At 45.1% G+C, this 16,927-nt stretch overlaps 1 protein-coding gene across 4 annotated transcripts in view; it reads left to right on the top strand.

Moving 5' to 3' along the window:
• The window catches only part of KALRN (kalirin RhoGEF kinase), a gene marked incomplete at both ends in the record, with an annotated part of 502,255 nt that overhangs the window by 441,437 nt on the left and 43,891 nt on the right, over positions 1–16,927 (top strand). For 2 of the 4 annotated variants that reach the window (XM_084264735.1, XM_084264734.1), the window contains 6 exons: positions 4,063–4,346; positions 5,208–5,312; positions 9,276–9,371; positions 11,041–11,171; positions 15,404–15,470; positions 16,754–16,857. In XM_084264735.1, the coding sequence (XP_084120861.1) occupies positions 4,063–4,346; positions 5,208–5,312; positions 9,276–9,371; positions 11,041–11,171; positions 15,404–15,470; positions 16,754–16,857 (787 nt within the window). The remainder of the gene's footprint in view (positions 1–4,062; positions 4,347–5,207; positions 5,313–9,275; positions 9,372–11,040; positions 11,172–15,403; positions 15,471–16,753; positions 16,858–16,927) is intronic. The other 2 variants (XM_084264737.1, XM_084264736.1) reach the window with 2 other exon arrangements.

Here is a 16,927-nt window from a genome sequence, read left to right as displayed (position 1 = left end):
CTGTCACAGTCCTATTGCCAGAAGTTTCTTGGAGGTTTGCTTAGGGGTGTTTTGGAAACCGTCGCTTCTTCTGTCTGAATGAATGGTTTGGCCAGGAAATCAATCTAGCCACACTAGTCTGCTGACCTCCCTACACCCATTTTGCTTCACCAAATACCTTTTTTTAGAAACACGTGTCCCAGGACATTGGTGGCCGGACAACTGCTCGCTGCAGCTCTCTGCTGAGCCTTGGCATTCCTGCAGACCCTCTGTGGTGGGAGGGCAGCTGCTGTTTTGCTGGTCTTTGTGGGCAGCGGCGGCTGCCTAAATTACCACGCGATGCGCCGCTGCATCTTCCAAAGCGCTCTCTGGCTTTTCTGAAGCAAACTGTTTCCAACAGGCTCTACCCATACAGCTTGCAGAGCACATATGTGCTAGTGCTTTGCAAGAAAAACGTGGTAACACATCCTCCTCTTCAGCTTGATCCACCTGGTGTCTGGATCTCAAGCTGGTATCAAATGTCATGATTAATGTGCTTGTAGCCGTACGTGCCGTGGAAGCAGTGCCACTTAGACAAGCATGGCTTAGGAGGTTGTCTCCAAAGTCTTTCCTGGCAGGTTTTTTGTGTTGCTTGCTTTTGTTTCTCATTTCATGAGCTCTGCTCTTCCTTGAGCTCTACTCCTGCCTCTGCGACCGTGTCGAGGTGACCTGCTTTATGTGCAAAGGAAATCATTCCCAGCAGGGCTGGCAAAGTGTGACTTGCTCACAAATGTGTCTGTATTTGCAGTTCCTTTAAAAAAGAAAAAGGAAACAAAGGCTATGGGTATTCCATGTGGACTCGCGGTGTGGTGTTCAGAAAGTGTGTGTTTGCTGATGTGGGAATTGGGATGATGAGGAGGGAAGGCTTTGTGCATGTGTAGGATGCTGGGTTGAGCAAGTTCACCCCAACTTGAGGGGCTATCATGGTGGCTGGGGAGCAGAGAGATTTATAGCAGACATTCTATTCCACTTCCCCAACTGTCTTCCAGCCAGTGGAGACTGTGTTGCCCTGTTAAGGCAAGATAAGGCCATGTTTCCAGTCTTGGGCCACATGGGCCGAGCGAAGCCTGGGCTCTGTCCCAGATGTCTTACCATGGCCAGCCAGGGCACTTCAGCAGACAAGGAGAAGGAAGGCCACTTCTTATCTGTGGGGCTGCGTGCAGAGTGGCACAACTATGATGTAGTAACCTCTAGGTAAATCACCTTTTTCATCATCAAAGCCATGACCTTGAGTGGAAAAATCTAGAGCCTCGTTGAAGGGGGATCATTGCACAGTGTAACACACCCCCCTGATGCTCACTCTGCAGAGGTTTCCTGGCTCTAGAGGACAAGGTGGGCTGTGGGCCAGCCCGGGCCTTGGCCTGTCTCTGCCCACCTGCTGCCATTGCTGGGATGACAGGGAACAATGACTGACCACTGCTTCCCTGGGATATCCTCGAGCAAAGCGTGTTGTGGTGTGAGGAGTGCTGTGTGTCTGTCTGTGGCCGGGCCAACTGGGGAAGGGGAGGGAGGAGCAGCAAGGAGCAAGGCTGGGCCCTGGCCCTGCTCATAAAACCAGGGGCTTTGTCAGATGGGATGGGCAGTCCCTGCCCCTTCCTTCCATCATGGACTTCAGGGTTCCTGGGTTTGGCTCTGCCCACTCTGAGGTGGGATCCCACAGCTCAGTAATGAATCCTTGGGGCAAATGGGGGTGTCCTAGGCTCTGTTTAGCCTCCAACCAGCTCCTCTTCTTTACTAAAAAGTAAATTGGCAACTTGCTATCAATTGAAGGAGGGTTTTGGACTGTGCTACTTCTAAACTGTAGTAAAAACCTCTCTGTACATTAATCAACTGAGAGGTGGGATATCAGCTTGTCCTCAGTTCACCTCAGCCTCCCCCCATCTCAGTCCCCAGCAAAAGCAGTGAGTCCCTGGTACGGCTCCTTGCCTGAAATCATCCCTGACAGTGGCAGCTGCCACAGAGCGATCGCTTCCAGCAGTTCTCCTTCCGTGACTGCAGCCTGGCTCCTCTTGCACCAGAAATTCCCTAAGTTATTCTCCAGCAGCAGCAGTGGGAATGAAGGCACCTGAGGGCTCCTGGCTCTGCATCACCTCTTGGCAAGGAGCCCTCCAGCTTCCCCCGGTGCTGCTGGGGGCACAGAGGAACAGGGGCAATTGCAAAATCAGAATCACCGTCGCCAAACCCTGAATCTTGCTGACGCAAGGTGTGCTGATAACCTCCCAGAGCATCACGTGGAGCCTGCCAGGGGACGCTATCTAAAGCTTATTGAGTGGAAGATAAGCTGGCCACTGACAAATATTATCTTGCGCTAGTTGATTTACCGCCACTTTGTGTGCATGAAATAACATCAACAGCAGCTGGCTATACCCAGGCCTCTTTGAGATAAGACTGCTACTTTGCCCTTATGGAGGAATGTCAGAAAACCCCCTGCAGCTCCACCTGGGATCTGTGCTCCTCCCAGCCCCTCCCACGCTCCCTTCTCCTGTATCAGAAGACAGATGATTTGGATTTTCTTCCTGTCTGGGAAAGGAACTTTGACTTCCTCTAACTTGTCCCAATTATTTCCCTATGTTCTAAAAACCTAACTTTTGACCTCAGGTATGTAATAAATTATTGATTCAACTTCTGACTGAGGCTGTGTGTGGTTATAAAATATTATAAAATATTATAAAATGTTATAACTCTCATGGTCTACATTTTACAAGCTGGCAGACAAGGCAGGCTGCAATCTCTGCTCGCTGCATAGCTCTGCCCAGCAAGGTCAGAGCTCTGTGAGCAGGTAGCAGGAACTGGCTTGTAAAAGAGCATAGGTAACGATTGTCTGGGAGAGTAGTTTTCCCTCAGCATATGTACTACCTGGTATTTCTAATGATATTTGCTGGATGGAGAACATCTGGATGCACCAAGCTGCTTTCCTGTGTTGTAACTTAGTGTTTGTTTTCTGCTGGGGTGGATAAAAGATCCAGAGATAACCATCTAAAAACCTTTAATAACATCAGCTGTCTGCTTTCTGAAGTACAGTCTGAGAGGTGTCTTCTAGGAGTGTGAAGATTTCTGAATTCTGTTTAAAAAAAAAAAAAAAAAGAAGAAAATTTCTTCCTAAATTGTGTGGGGTTGAACATCCCAGCCCCTGATTGCTTCTGGGAAGGGAGTTCCCTTGCCATGGTTTCAGAAAACTGAAAGCAGGGCACTTGTTCCTAAAGGGCAATTGAGAAATCTTAGAGCAACTTCTTTGCTTTGGTTTTAAAGACTTACTGACATTGGCACATCTTTGATCTGTGTCTGTGAGGGGGAGTAAGGGAGGTTGCACCCATTTCTAAGGTGCTAGTCTGAACATGCTTATCAATAATTGCAGTTGGATGCAGTTCAGCAGAATCTCCTGCTTGGAAATAATGGATTTTTTTTTTAATTTTAAGCCTGCCTTGTATCTCCTTTTTGGGAGTTTCCTTTGGTTTGAACAATTTGTCATCTTTTGCAATTGTTCATTCCAGTTTCTCAGTTCTAAGGAAGGTGTGAAGTCTTCTGACAAATCGCTTTCAGGGGCAAAGGAAATAATTTTAAGATGCTGCAAATAACCTTCAGAAGCTAATAAGTAGTCTAACTAACAGTAATGTCATTGGGGTCTGGAAATGGCTGAGAAACATTTACAGAATCAGAACCTGACAAAGTGTTGGTGGCTGTCAGGCCTCCCGTAGTAATCTGCTTTTTGTGCTTGTTTTCTTCCTGGCAATTCACAATGAAATCTGTGGGAAGAAGCTGAGAAATTCAGCACTTAGCACAAAATGCAGGCTTTCATCAGAAACTAGCTAACTTTGCTGTCTGCAATCTTCTGTAAGGGGAGAAGTGTGTAAGGTTTGTGAAAAATGCCTTTTGCAGGGCATATTCCACTCTCTGCTGTGCAGTGAGACTTGCACAGTGTCCACAGGTCACAAAACCTTCCATCGAGGCAGCTCCTATCTTGGCACTTAGCGCTGCCAAGCACTCCATGTGCATCAGGAAACAGAGGAGGTGCTGGTATGATCTCACCTCCTTGTTTTCTTCCAGACGCATATTCAGTCTCTTCCAACGACAACGGGGGCAAGTCTGATTCCGTGGCCAACTTACAACCTCAGCCATCCCTCAACTCCATCCAGAGCTCTCCGGGCCCCAAGCGCTCAACCAACACGCTGAAGAAATGGTTGACCAGCCCCGTGCGCCGGCTGAACAGCGGAAAGACCGAGAGCAACATCAAGAAGCAAAAGAAGGTGCGAGACGGCAGGAAGAGCTTTGACCTGGGCTCACCAAAGACTGGAGATGAAACCACTCCTCAAGGAGACAGCGCAGATGAGGTGTGTGTTGGTGGTTGTTGCAGGAAAGACCCTGTCTCGGATAGTCTCTTCTGCGGTGTGTGATTCATGCTTGAGTAAACACAATCCCCTTGCAGTCTAGAGGGAGCAGCGAATCATAGGTAAAACTGAATTGATTGAAGCTGTGTTGCAACCAGTGTTGCCATCCAAAGAACAGTGGAATATAGAAGGAACAGCATTTCAAAGTCTGCATATTTTATTGTCCTTTGCCTAGATATTTTTTAATAGCCTAATAGCAGGCTGCCAAGGATAGCAATTAAGTTACTCTTGAGCAGCTGTTACCACCTTTTGCTGAGGTTCATATCACTTTTATCCTACCATGGCAGTGTAATTCCCTTTTGAAAGAAAATGCTCAGAGAAGTAGCCATGCTTCTGTTAAATCTCCATATTAGTAGCTGCAGTTTCTCTGGAGGCATGTTCTTTGCCAGAATAGCTCTTCCCTGATAAAGTGAATAAGGAATTACAAGTCAGAAATGCAGAGGATACTAACTGAATGCAAATAGAGGAACACACTTTTAAAATGTACATTGAGCTGTTCTCATTTAAATTAAAAATACTTATCCATCAGCACAAAGACAGTTGTAACTGCCTAAGCTACTTGCGTGACCTATAAATGGTATTTCTGTAACTTTTAGAATGCACGAAGATTAACAGACCAAACCTTGCATCTTTATCACTTCTCTTCCATGAAGCTTAACATTTCCTGCAGTTCTTTCCACCCATAGCAATACTGAGCCAGAATTAGTATTCCTAACAGACTCAAAGCCTGGTGGTAGGACTCAGTTACCTAAAAAGGTAAAATAAACTTGTCTCTGTCTCTAATTATATTTCACTTTTCTTCAGAAGAGCAAGAAAGGTTGGGGAGAAGATGAGCCAGATGAGGAATCTCACACACCTCTTCCTCCTCCTATGAAGATTTTTGACAATGATCCAACCCAAGATGAGATGGTAAGGCTTTCCCTGCTATACCAGTTCGCTGTTTAAGAGCATTTTTCACGTAGCCATCTCATGGTGGTTTCATAGTGGTCTCCTAGTGGCTTGGGCCCAGATTTGTGGTTATAAGAAACACCTATGTGCAAATCATTCTGATGCCTTTCACCAGTTGGGTTTACAAATAGTGCTGGATGAGCAGGTTAGCCCTGGCACTGCATTTCATGACAGGTCAGTTGTGTGCTCATATTGTGTGTGGTCAGGAATCACACGCAGGCAGAGAAAGAGTGTTCTCTGTGTCTGGTTTAAAAGTGCAACTGGTGCCTGGCAGTGGCAGCAGAGATGTTATCTGGTGGCAGTCTGGGCCTGAGGAGTAGGACAGATGCTGGGGCCTGCTTGAATCCAGAAATCCCACCTTTACCAGGAGTTAGACAGCTCAGGGTCTCTGCTCATGCTTTTTGTGCAATTTGGGTCAGAAATGTCATCAATCTGTGCCCCACCATCCACTCTCCATTTTGAAGGGCTTTAGAATTTGCAAATGGAAAAGTGAACCCAGAGTATCTTTTGGCTCTTCTGGAGTATGTGGCTGATCATCACTGAGTGGTCCATCATCTCCTGTTGGTTCAGAAGCCCACACGGTATCTGAAGGCTCTCTCAGGAGGGTGGAAAAGGCTTTGGTCTGCCCACCTTTGTGCTCCATGTTAGCGATGGTAGTTCTCTGCTGTTAGCTGTGGTCTCTTCAATGTTCAGTCAGAACTTCCTGTGGTAGATGGTACAGTGGCTTGCAGAGTCCTTCAGTTGCTCTCTTAGACTTGGGATGAGAATCTGTGAATGACAGCATCTTGTGTTCACAGTCAGCATGGGTTCTGCCTGCCCATGTCCTCCCCCATCCTTTCCTGGTGCTGTCATCTCCCTTCTAGAAATCCATCCTCCTGTTTAGCGGTTTCCTGCTTTCCTGCTGGCATCTGTTTTTAGCACTGCCACTTCTGTATTCTATCCTCTGATTGTAATTACTGCATGCAAAGAAACAAGGATCGGGTAGATTAATAAATTGTCAGGAAAAAAACAGCAACAACAAAAACCAGCCCAGAAAGTTCTTGGGGAAGGTTGAGGCAGGAGTTTGGAAATACAGAGGGAAGGGCACATATGCTTCTGGGTCTCAAGAAGCAGAAGGATGGAGGAAAGGATTCGGGGGCTTGCTCCTAATTTGTCAGGAAGTGTTATGACATTGTGGTGGCAGCAAGACCAGAAGACAGCAGCTGGAGTCATGGACTCTTGCCCTCAGAGTGCTGCCTGTGCTCCTGGCTGTCTGGCGAGGGGCAGAGGCGAAAGGTCGGTGATGCAGAGCTGTGGTGGATCCGTGCCCAGCATAAAAGCAGTTGCTCCTGGCTTGTTCCCCATGGTCTTTAGCTAAATGTTTTGGGGTTAGCTTACTTCTTGGGGAGGGATTTGTTTTTTTGATTGGTTTGTTTGTTTTGGGGTGTCTTTTTAAACAAAACCCAAATCTGCTTTAGCTTGGGTCACTGTTTTTGATTTTTTTAATGTGTCATGTGATTTCAGCATTTCTTAAATACATTTTTGACAGTGCAAATGTGGAACTAAACTTTTTGGCTCTCCAGATGTCTGAGCTTTATAGAGCATTTTGGCATCCTGTTCCATCACCCACCCCTAAAAAATTAAATAGAGCATTTGAAACGCTTTTCCTCCTCTCTTTTTCTCCCCCTACTCACTGCTTGTCATGAGAGGAAAAAAATCAAGCTTACAAACATGCTTTCTGAATTCCCTGACAGAGTAGCACCACATTAGCAATGTTTGACCCATGCTGGAGCCAGAAGATCTTTAACAGAGTTAACTGGGGCACAGCTCTCTGCTCGTGTGCTACTACTGCTTACAGGCACAGGCTTAGGTTGGACAAGCAGCAGCCTGGGGAAGCAGCAGTGGTAGGTGGGAGATGCCTACATGGTTTTGGAGGTGGCACTTTTTCCCTGAGTCCATCTACGTGGCAGCAATAGTCGTGCCTTGCTGCTCTTGGAGGCTCTTGCAAAGGCAAATTGCAAGATCACTTCACATTAGAAATTCATCATTTATTTCCTAGGAAATAGAAATACCATTTTCTCAATTTGTCCCTCACAAACAAGACTTTGTCATTGATTGCAGAAGAGTTTTGTTTTACCCTGAAAGACACTTGTAGGCAGCAAATGTTTCCACATTCCCTACAAAATCCTGCAGTTATTTACTTTTCAGAGACATTGAGCAATTTCAGATAGAAGTGAGAGCAACAGCTGTTTAGTGCCTCCAAAAATTGGACTCCTCCTGCATGAGTGGTTCTGTTTGATGGTTATCATCTACGTATTTGTCCAGTATCTCTTCAAAGTCCCCATTTTCAGGGTTTTTTCCTCAACACGTCTGTCCGCATTGCAGATGAAACAAGCTCCCTTGAGTTTTTCTGTTGGTATGAGGTTCCTGCATTACCAGCCTAATTCCTCAATTACCAGCCTGATTACCTGTAGTTTTTGTTGTTGTTGTAATTAGAACTGTTGATTAGATGTATTATTTGTGAAAGGGACGACAAGGAGTGGCAGGCATTTCAGGCTTCTGCTTTGCCACCAGACTTCTGGTTGGGATTGGTTTCCTTTGCCTTTTTGTTTTTCCTCCTCCTGGGGCTGTGTCACTCAACATGAGCAACATCCCCAAAGGGCCACTTCAAGAGGTGGCTGGCTGCCTAATTCCTGCCATCACACTTCCACGTCTCGCTCCCCAGTGCTGTTCCATCTCAGATGCGTGTTCATTGGCACCTGCACAGTGACTTTGCTGAAATAGCTGCTCCCCAGAAGATGTTTACTAAGCAGCTGAGAGATGAATAAGCTTTTTAGTAATTTTTATGCAGAATTTATTTAAAAATATCCATGCTTAGTCTGTGTCAGCCTGCCAAAAGCATGGTATCAAAGGGTTGTGGTTTTAGTCAGTGCTTGTATCTTGTTCAGAAGAAATGTGTACGTACAGGTGACTGAATATGGATTATGGATTCCCATAGCTATCACATGAATTTGGGTTTCCAAAGTATGGTTTCTTAGAACAAAGACTGAGGGGTGAAGAGTCCCATATAGAGCAGAAACCTTAAACTAAAGCTGAAAATTTCACGCAGGGGCTTGGGTAGTGCATTGATGAGGTCTTTGTAACAACCAGAAGCTATTAGCTGTGGCTGCCTGAACGTGGAGACATCCAAAGACATTACATGATGTCAGGCACCTACAGCTGAACACCTGAGACTGACAGACAGGGAAGAGAGACTGAAAATAATCCCATGTCAACAGGGAAAAGCAGGTATCTCCAAGGAGTGTTTCTGCCCTCCTGTGCCAAGTCCTTAGGGTGGATGAGATACGTTAGGGGTGTTTTCTCTCCACTAATGGCAGAGATGGGAGAGAAGACATCTGTTTTAAATGGCTGAAGCTGCATGGACTTGAGGTGTCATCTGAGTTCATTTGGAGTTGCAATTGATCTGTGGGGAAGGGGGATGATTGCCTGTAACTCCATATGTACCTTGTATTTATTGCATTTATTAAATATGTATGCATGGGGGAGGGGGTAATTTCTTACATCTGCAGTAAGAAGATCGTTTTTCTGGAGCCAGTAAGATTGTAGATCGTAAGCCAGTAAGATTGTAGATGTCCTTGGGAGGAGGAGCCAACACACATTAAGAGTATTGGTTGCAAATGAGCTTCAGTTCTCTGACACTGCTCCCTGGTTCCCAGCTTTGGAACTGCTGCAAAGGGATGTGCAGCCAGAAGTGGATGGCAGTTCTGTGCTTGTCTGATACGGCGACACTCCACTCACTCACCTACCATGCATGTGGTCCTCTAACCCTCCTGGTCCCCTCCACGTTTGTGCTCCTGTCTCAGAAGCTGCTTCACTGACCGCTGGTTTCCTACCCCCTTCTCATTCTGTTAACTTGCTTTTCCTTTGCAACCTGGTGTCTTGCAGTCCTCTTCTTTGCTAGCTGCTCGACAGAGCTCCTCCGATGTCCCAACTGCCGCCGACCTTGTCAGTGCAATAGAAAAGTTGGTCAAAAGTAAGCTGGTAAGTTTAGTGTTGTGAAAACTACACAACAGGCTTAATGTAACTCTAGGGAAGTCTACCTCTTGTTTCTGGTTTCCTTGCTTTCCACCTTCATCTGCTATGCTTTTATTAACCCCATGTGCTCTGCTTCTCGGAAGAGTAATATTTTTGCTCCCCTGGTGAGAAGAACCATACATCTCAGGTTGCCATGTAGGCTCTGTGCTGCAAAGTCAGAAGGTGCTTTTGGAGCAGGCTTTGCAGAGTGGGAGCTGCTGCCCTGTGCTCTTTCTAGGGGCTTGGTGGGATTTTTTTTCCAAACATTTTACACAGCAGAATGTTCTGTGTTGGTTTGTTTTAGAGCTTGTTCTGAGGCACAGAAGTTTCACTGCCCAACATGTGAATTTGTTTGGGGTTGTGGCTTCCCTGAGAAGACCCTCTAAAGAGTAGAACTGCTTGAAGTATCACAGCTGGGCTTTAATTTTACGAAGATTCATGTGTCGCTTTTAATCTGCCTTGTCAACTCTTTCTGACAGGGAGTGGAATAAGCAATAAAAGTGCTCTGGGTTTAATTTGTTCAAGAATTTCAGTATCGTGCACTCTCCCTGTCTGGTCCCACGTCTGTCAGACAGGGAGTAAATCCTGCTTCATATCTTGGCTTCTCTTAAGTTTACTCTGAAACAGGTCAAGCTGTTAATATCAAAGCTAATCCTTTTTCTACATGTCCCAGACCCCTAAAATTACATAAATGTTTGCTTTGAGCAATTTTAATTTAATTAACAAGTCAGGATTAAAGCAGGCTTTTGATGAGCTCTGCAAAGGTTCCTTTCCTTTTATATATACATATATATATATATATTTACTGGAAGGATTAAAAGAGTGAAAACAAAGCAAAAAAACCCATGGTGAGCATTAAATTACTGGACCTGTGTAAGTAGGTTTATCTAGCAAATGATTTCAGAGGGTTTTGGTATTTTCTGTGTTTGAGAACATGAAGATAGTCTGCATTCGTAGGGCACTCTATAAGGAGTAAATAGTGATGGAGCTCTTTGTGGCATGAGAAACTGAGATGGATGTTCCCAGAAAATTTACTCAAAATACTTTTATTCCACTGAGGGACTAACAGATTGGAAAGTATTTCACTAATCCAGTGAAATGTATTTTCAGAGGATATTTTATTGCTTCTCCCTCACATGCAAGCTGTGAGGTTACTTGTAATTACTTCCCAGGTATTTGGGGGAAAGTTTAATTATTATGGAATGTTACTGTGTATCCATCTATTTCTGTTTCATTTTGTGTTTCACTTTACTATGAAGAATCCCCATTCAGTCTTGGGCAGAGAAACAATGACCACCTGTAACCTAACACTGGTTCTGACTGAGGCACCGAGATCTTTTCAGGTTGTTTTGAAATAATTTGAAGAGTTTTCTCATCCTGGGATGCTGGAACTTCTTTTTCTACCTTCTAGCAAAAAGACATTTTAATTTGAATGCTTTGGAGGGGCGGGAGGAAGGGTGTTATATCAAAACTACTTTGGTTTTGTTTCACTAAGTCCTGTGGAAAAGTATTGCTGAATGTTCTGCTTGGGTTTAGACTGCAGTCTTGATTGCAGAACCAACTCGAGACGGAAGATAACACTGATGCTGGAGCTCCAAGATAATGTTTCTTCTGTTGTTCTTTGGGGTTTTTTTAGACCCTTGAAGGAGGATCTTACCGAGGAAGCTTAAAAGATACCACTGGCTGCTTAAATGAAGGAATGACACCTTCAACTCCCCCACGAAACCTTGAAGAGGAACAAAAAGCCAAAGCAATGAGAGGCAGGATGTAAGTTGGCTTGCTGGCTCTTCCTTCTGAAACATGCACGCCCTGAAAGAATATGTTGTAGTCAGTGTATGAGGACAGAACTGGGAGTAAAACCATGTTCTGCTTGCTTCTGTTTTTTCTTAACCTGTAAAAATACTTTATAAAAGCACTCACACACCCAGGAAGGTCATCATCACTCTTTAACACATACAGCTTTTACCCCAGACAGCAAATACCTCTTGCTGTAAAAGCCTCTGAACAGCAAGACTGAGATGTTTGCCTTGGTAATTACCATGTTGCCAGAGGTGGAATCAGCTCTCAGATGGGGATATGCGGTTGACCTTGTTAGCTACCTTCAAGGAAAAGAACAGACAATTCCTCAAGGATTTTTTGACTGAGAAAGTAATATTTTGCCTTAGTTATTAGCAGAGGAAGGGCAGAATTCAGATGAGTTTGTGGTGGAAATACACCAGTGGAGAGAAGGTTTCATTTGGAGAGCAGCATAGGTGAGAGGGACCTGGGGGTCCTGGGGGATAGCAGGATGACCATGAGCCAGTAATGTGCCCTCATGGCTTGGAGGGCCAATGGCATCCTGGGGTATATTAGAAGATATGTGGATAGTAGGTCAAGAGAGGTCCTTTTTCCCCTCCACTCTGTCCTGCTGAGACCACACCTGGAATATTGTGTCCAGTTCTGGGCCCCTCAGTTCAAGAAGGACATAGAAGCCTTGAAAGAGTCCAGTGCAGGGACCAAGATGATTAGAGGAGTGGAACACCTTCCTTATGAGGAAAGGCTGAAGGAGTTGGGCCTCTTCAGCTTGGAGGAGACTGAGAGGTGGCCTTATTAATATTTATAAATATGTCAAGGGTGAGAGTCAGGAGGATGGGGCCAGGCTCTTCTCAGTGATGGCCAGTGATAGAATAAGGGGCAACGGGTGCAAGCTGGAGCATAGGAAGTTCCATGTGAATGTAAGGAGGAATTTTTTCCCTGTGAGAGTGACAGAGCACTGGGACAGGCTGCCCAGAGAGGTTTTGGAGTCTCCTTCTCTGGAGATATTCAAAACCTGGCTGGACATGTTCCTGTGTGATTTAGTCTGTATGTGATCCTGGTCTGGCGGGGGGGGTTGGACTAGATGATCTTTCAACATCCGTTGCAACCCCTACGATTCTGTGATACTGTGATTTGGGAAACATTCATGTTATGGTGGCAGCTCATGAATGTTATTTTATAAAATTACCTGCACACTCCCTTAAATGTTACAAAAATAACACCTGTGCCTTCAAAACATACCATGATTAAAGCATTTCTTAACTACATCGTTCAACTGAAGGATACAGAATTGGAGGGACAGAATCAAGAATTAATATGAAAAAGATGGGAGGTAGCTGTTTCTTTACACACCTCCTATGCTAACAGCAGTAACTGCGATGATCTAATAAATGGTAGAGCAAGGGGAAATGTAACGATCCCTATAGAGGAAGGAAACCCAGTCAGGGGAGGACAAGGAGGTAGTTAAAAGTAGAAGAGGAAGTAGAAGCAGAGTGTCACAGGTCTGTGAAAGCCATTATTTTCTGCTGCAATTGTCATACAAAGCCAGAGAAGCGATAGAGTGAGGGACTGGATCAACTCCCAGCAGCAGACAGGGACATAATACTGTTGAATGTTTCTGAATCAGGGAAGTTTTCTGCTAGACAGCCATCAGCCTTCCTGCAGGGAACATCTCTGCCCATGCCTGTCTCCTAAACCCTCCTCAATACCACAAGTTCTTGTGTTTCTCTGGTAGCAGTTCATTAATTAGATAACTGCAGGTTGCAGTTTTAGTGTGGAGACCTTTGCCACAGTAAGCATAGACACAGCAACGCTCTCTAGCGTGTGATGCTTCTGGCAGGGGCACTGGCAGCGTGTTGTGCATAATTAGTGCTGCCTCCATCCACATTTCCTCAACATCAGGATGTTTAGGAGCACCTGCAAGTGGCTTTCAGTACAGGGCATCTGTCTTCTCTGCAGCTCCGTTGTGTCTGTGTTCTGTATCTCTGAGGCCTGCTGTGTCTAACTCCATAGCCATGTGAGACAGCTGATCTCCAAACTGGAGCTGTGACCCCCCTGTTCCTCACAGACCAGCAGCTGAATCCTTGCACAGGCATGGGCAGTAATTTCCTGTGTCTGGCAGCGCGTGCACGCCAGCCGTTAGCCTTGGTGTGAGGAAACATCTATTCCATCAGGCTTGATTGCTGCATTTCTCTGCAATACTCTCATCGAGTAGCCTTGTTCAGTATAGATTTAATACAGTGTTACCAATATACCCAGGTATTTAGACTTACTGAGAAATGAGGAGGCTCTGTCCTTGTTCCAGCTCGTGCCATTTTAAATACAGCTGTGTAGCCAGTACCTGCTGGTACCCAAGGCAGGCACTTCCCAAGCAACTGCCTGCCCTTGCTCCCTGTTATCAGATAAAGAGATGACTTTGAATTTTTTTGGCAGCATGTATCTTAGAAACCTCAAAAATGGGGGTACCTCAAAGTCTTGTGTCAGAGGAGGTTTCAGAGAACGAACAGAGAGGGCCAAGGGTGATTTTCCTGCCTGCTAGGAAGCAGGGAGCTGGGGGAATGCTGGTGGGGAGTGTAAGGAATGCAGTGAAGGTGCAGACTCTGGTTCCTATTAGAGATGTACATCTTTCACCTGATAGACACCTGTTTGCTGCACTGATTTTTAATCCACACCCACCTGCCTGCATGTGCTGCAGCATTACATAGTACAAGTACCTGCTGCTTCATTTTCAGAGTGGGTTTGGCCAGATTTATCTTTGCCATAACTCAAACCAGTGAAGGCCAGGTGTGGGAGAGGTTCTCCCCATCTTTTCAGCAGCTCTCTGTGTTCGTGGGGAGCAATGCAGACAGAGGTGGTATGATCAGAAAAGTAACCTCCCAGCACAGGCACATGTCCTTGTGTGCCTGGAGACATGCAAGCCTTTCGCAAGGGCACGGTAGGTCAGCCAGTGAGAGGGGACAGCACAGCGTACGCTTGTTCAGGCCACATGCTGCTGCTTTGTCAAACAGCAGCCTTTTGCCCTGTGCCTGTTTACTATCCAGGCACACAACTTGGCAGGGCACTTTGGAGAGCACAAGCATCTGGCATTGCTGCTGCCAGCCTTCCCTTCTGCCAAGGGGGCTGGATTTCAGTCTCGAATGAACAAGAAGCTATTTGACCTCGTCCTGCCACGTGTCTTAAGTCTCTTCTCTGCTCTGAGCAAGGGATGTGTTGGGAGTGCAGCGAGAGCAGGATTTGTTTTCTCAGTAGCCTCTCGTAACTGAGTCTCTCCTTGCAACACAGGTCTGTTGCTTTTCCCCTGTAGATATTTTCAATGAGGCTTTTATCTTAGCACTGTTTGCCCTCACCCCTATCATTTCAAGTGGGTCAGTCTGCTGACTGATGTGAAGGGAGCGATGTTAGACATGAAAGTACTCCTATCTTGTTAGCCTTGTTACTGCCACAGTGAACTTGAGCACAGATGGAGCGTATTTGTCACGTGCCAAATCTATGTATTGATGTAATTGAGAGGCAGACTGTCTGCAGCAAACTGTAACTTTTTGAAATTGTCCTCGAAAGAACATTATGTGATTAGTTGGCTTGAATTACAAGGAGGGGCTTTTTTTTAGCTTGAAGTTGTTTGCATGCATCAGGCCTTCATTAGATGACTCTCCTACCCAGGATTATTAGCTCTGAAATGAGGGTAAAGCATTTGACACCCACACACAGATTAGCTAGTCTGAAGGATTAAACTCTTGGTTATGACAGGAGGGGGGGAATTCTTTTTCCAGGTGTTTGAAACCTCCAGATTAAAATTTAGTTGCTGAATCTTGGGCAGAGCCAGAGGGACTTGGGCAAGAAATCCTCTCCTCCTTGATTGAAAACCAGTCGGGGGACACCTTCATCGCTGCTATCAGGAGGGTGGAGGAGTGTTTGGAGGGGTAGTTCAAGGTACAGGCAGTTGGTTGTGCCACTTCTCTTGCACTGTCCTGGGATGGGAGGGTGGGGGTGAGGGGAAAAGGGGTAGAAGAGAAGAAAGGTTAAGAGAACTGAAACTACCCTGACCTGAAATGTGATGTGTTTGTCATTTACATTCACTGAGCAGAGAGTGAAGAGTCAGTTGTGTTACGTGACCTGGAATGATGACAGGGTAATATGTGGGAAGAGGAACAAACAGTAACATCAAGGAATATGGTCAAATACGTGTGTGTTCTGTTTTAATTTAGGTTTGTCTTAAATGAGCTGGTACAGACTGAAAAAGACTACGTCAAAGACTTGGGAACTGTTGTGGAGGTGAGCTGAAGCAAACCCTGCTATGCAAAATGTTTTCCCACTAAAAAGCACCATGCTGACAAGTGACAACAACAAAAAAATGCAGCATGAGAAACAAACTGCTTTATTTTGCACTCTGCTTCCATGGTCCCCTTCTCATGTTGACAGAAACAAGGAGAAATGTCTTTGGAAACTGTTTTTGTTTCCAACTAACAAATGTTGTATTTTAGGTTTTGACTCCAGTGTGCACAAATTTTTCTTGGCTATCCTGCTTGTGACAAACTCTTTCTGCTCTAATGCAGCCTTGAGGGCAGCAGTGGAGAATAACTTATGCTCCTCCAGCTTACTTTGTGCCTTTCTTCCTGTCATATTGAGTAATGGTAACACATACTTTACTTGAGTTTGCACCTGGACTAAAGTCCTGTGTCTGAGTACCGTTCCAGAAGCTGGTTTAGATCTGTGTTGAGGTATGTGTGTGGCCCAGGGATTATGGCTTTGAAAAAAAAACCTCTTGAAATAAAATGAGTAGTTTTTATGTTAGGAAAACAGCCGTAGTTTTTTAAGCTTCAACCTGTAAAGACCTGATTGATCCCTGAGGACCACACCTGTCAGAGCCACCACAGATTCATTTTATTTCCCCAGCAAGGTCTCAGAATTGGAGGGACTTGATGGAGGCTTTTGGCAATGCTTTCTGCATTTGCTACTCCAAGGAGAATTATCAGCCCATCTAACAGTGATTTTCAACAGCTTCCAACTTGAAGACCTTTGGGTCTGCTTACATCATGCTCTGCTGGCAAACCTGATGGGGCTGCAGTGCTCCAAAGACTTAGAAAGAAACTCTTAGGAGGTGTGACAAATCTGTTTCATGTGACTCAAAACTTACTGCTTGGCTTTGTGCTCTCACAAAACACTGGTGGTGATGAATGGAACAACTCTGTACAGAGCCTGGCTTCTTCCTCTTAAAACAGAAGCCAAGAGCTTGATAAACTACTTTTGTTTAACTTTTATCTTCTAATTGCACTTGTCACTTCAATAGCATCTAATAATGGTTTGTACAAGTATTGTAGGTATTCAGAATAAATCCTTTAAAGTTTTCTTTTCTTTTACACAGCAAACTGTGTAACTTAAAGTATAGAGATGGGTTTCTGGCTTTAAATTGTACAAAAGGTGTTTTAAGCATTTTAAATGTAAAAAACCCTGACATTAAACTTTTAACTTCTTGGGGGGGGGGGGGGGGGGGAAGAAGTGTAATTATGGTCTCCCTTCAAAAACCCTTTGTTAATCGCTGATCATTAATCTTAAAGGGCTTCATGAAGAGGATAGAAGAAAAAGGAGTTTCTGAAGATATGAAAGGGAAAGACAAGATAGTATTTGGCAATATTCACCAGATCTATGACTGGCACAAAGAGTAAGTTTATGGTTTAGTTCCTTTTTAAGCACCTTCCTAACCATTTGTCCATAAAGGATTGGGGTACATG

This window comes from Gallinula chloropus (assembly GCF_964237585.1).
Source record: "Gallinula chloropus genome assembly, chromosome: 5".
Classification (NCBI taxonomy): domain Eukaryota; kingdom Metazoa; phylum Chordata; class Aves; order Gruiformes; family Rallidae; genus Gallinula; species Gallinula chloropus.
This window is presented reverse-complemented; position numbering and strand designations above follow the sequence as displayed.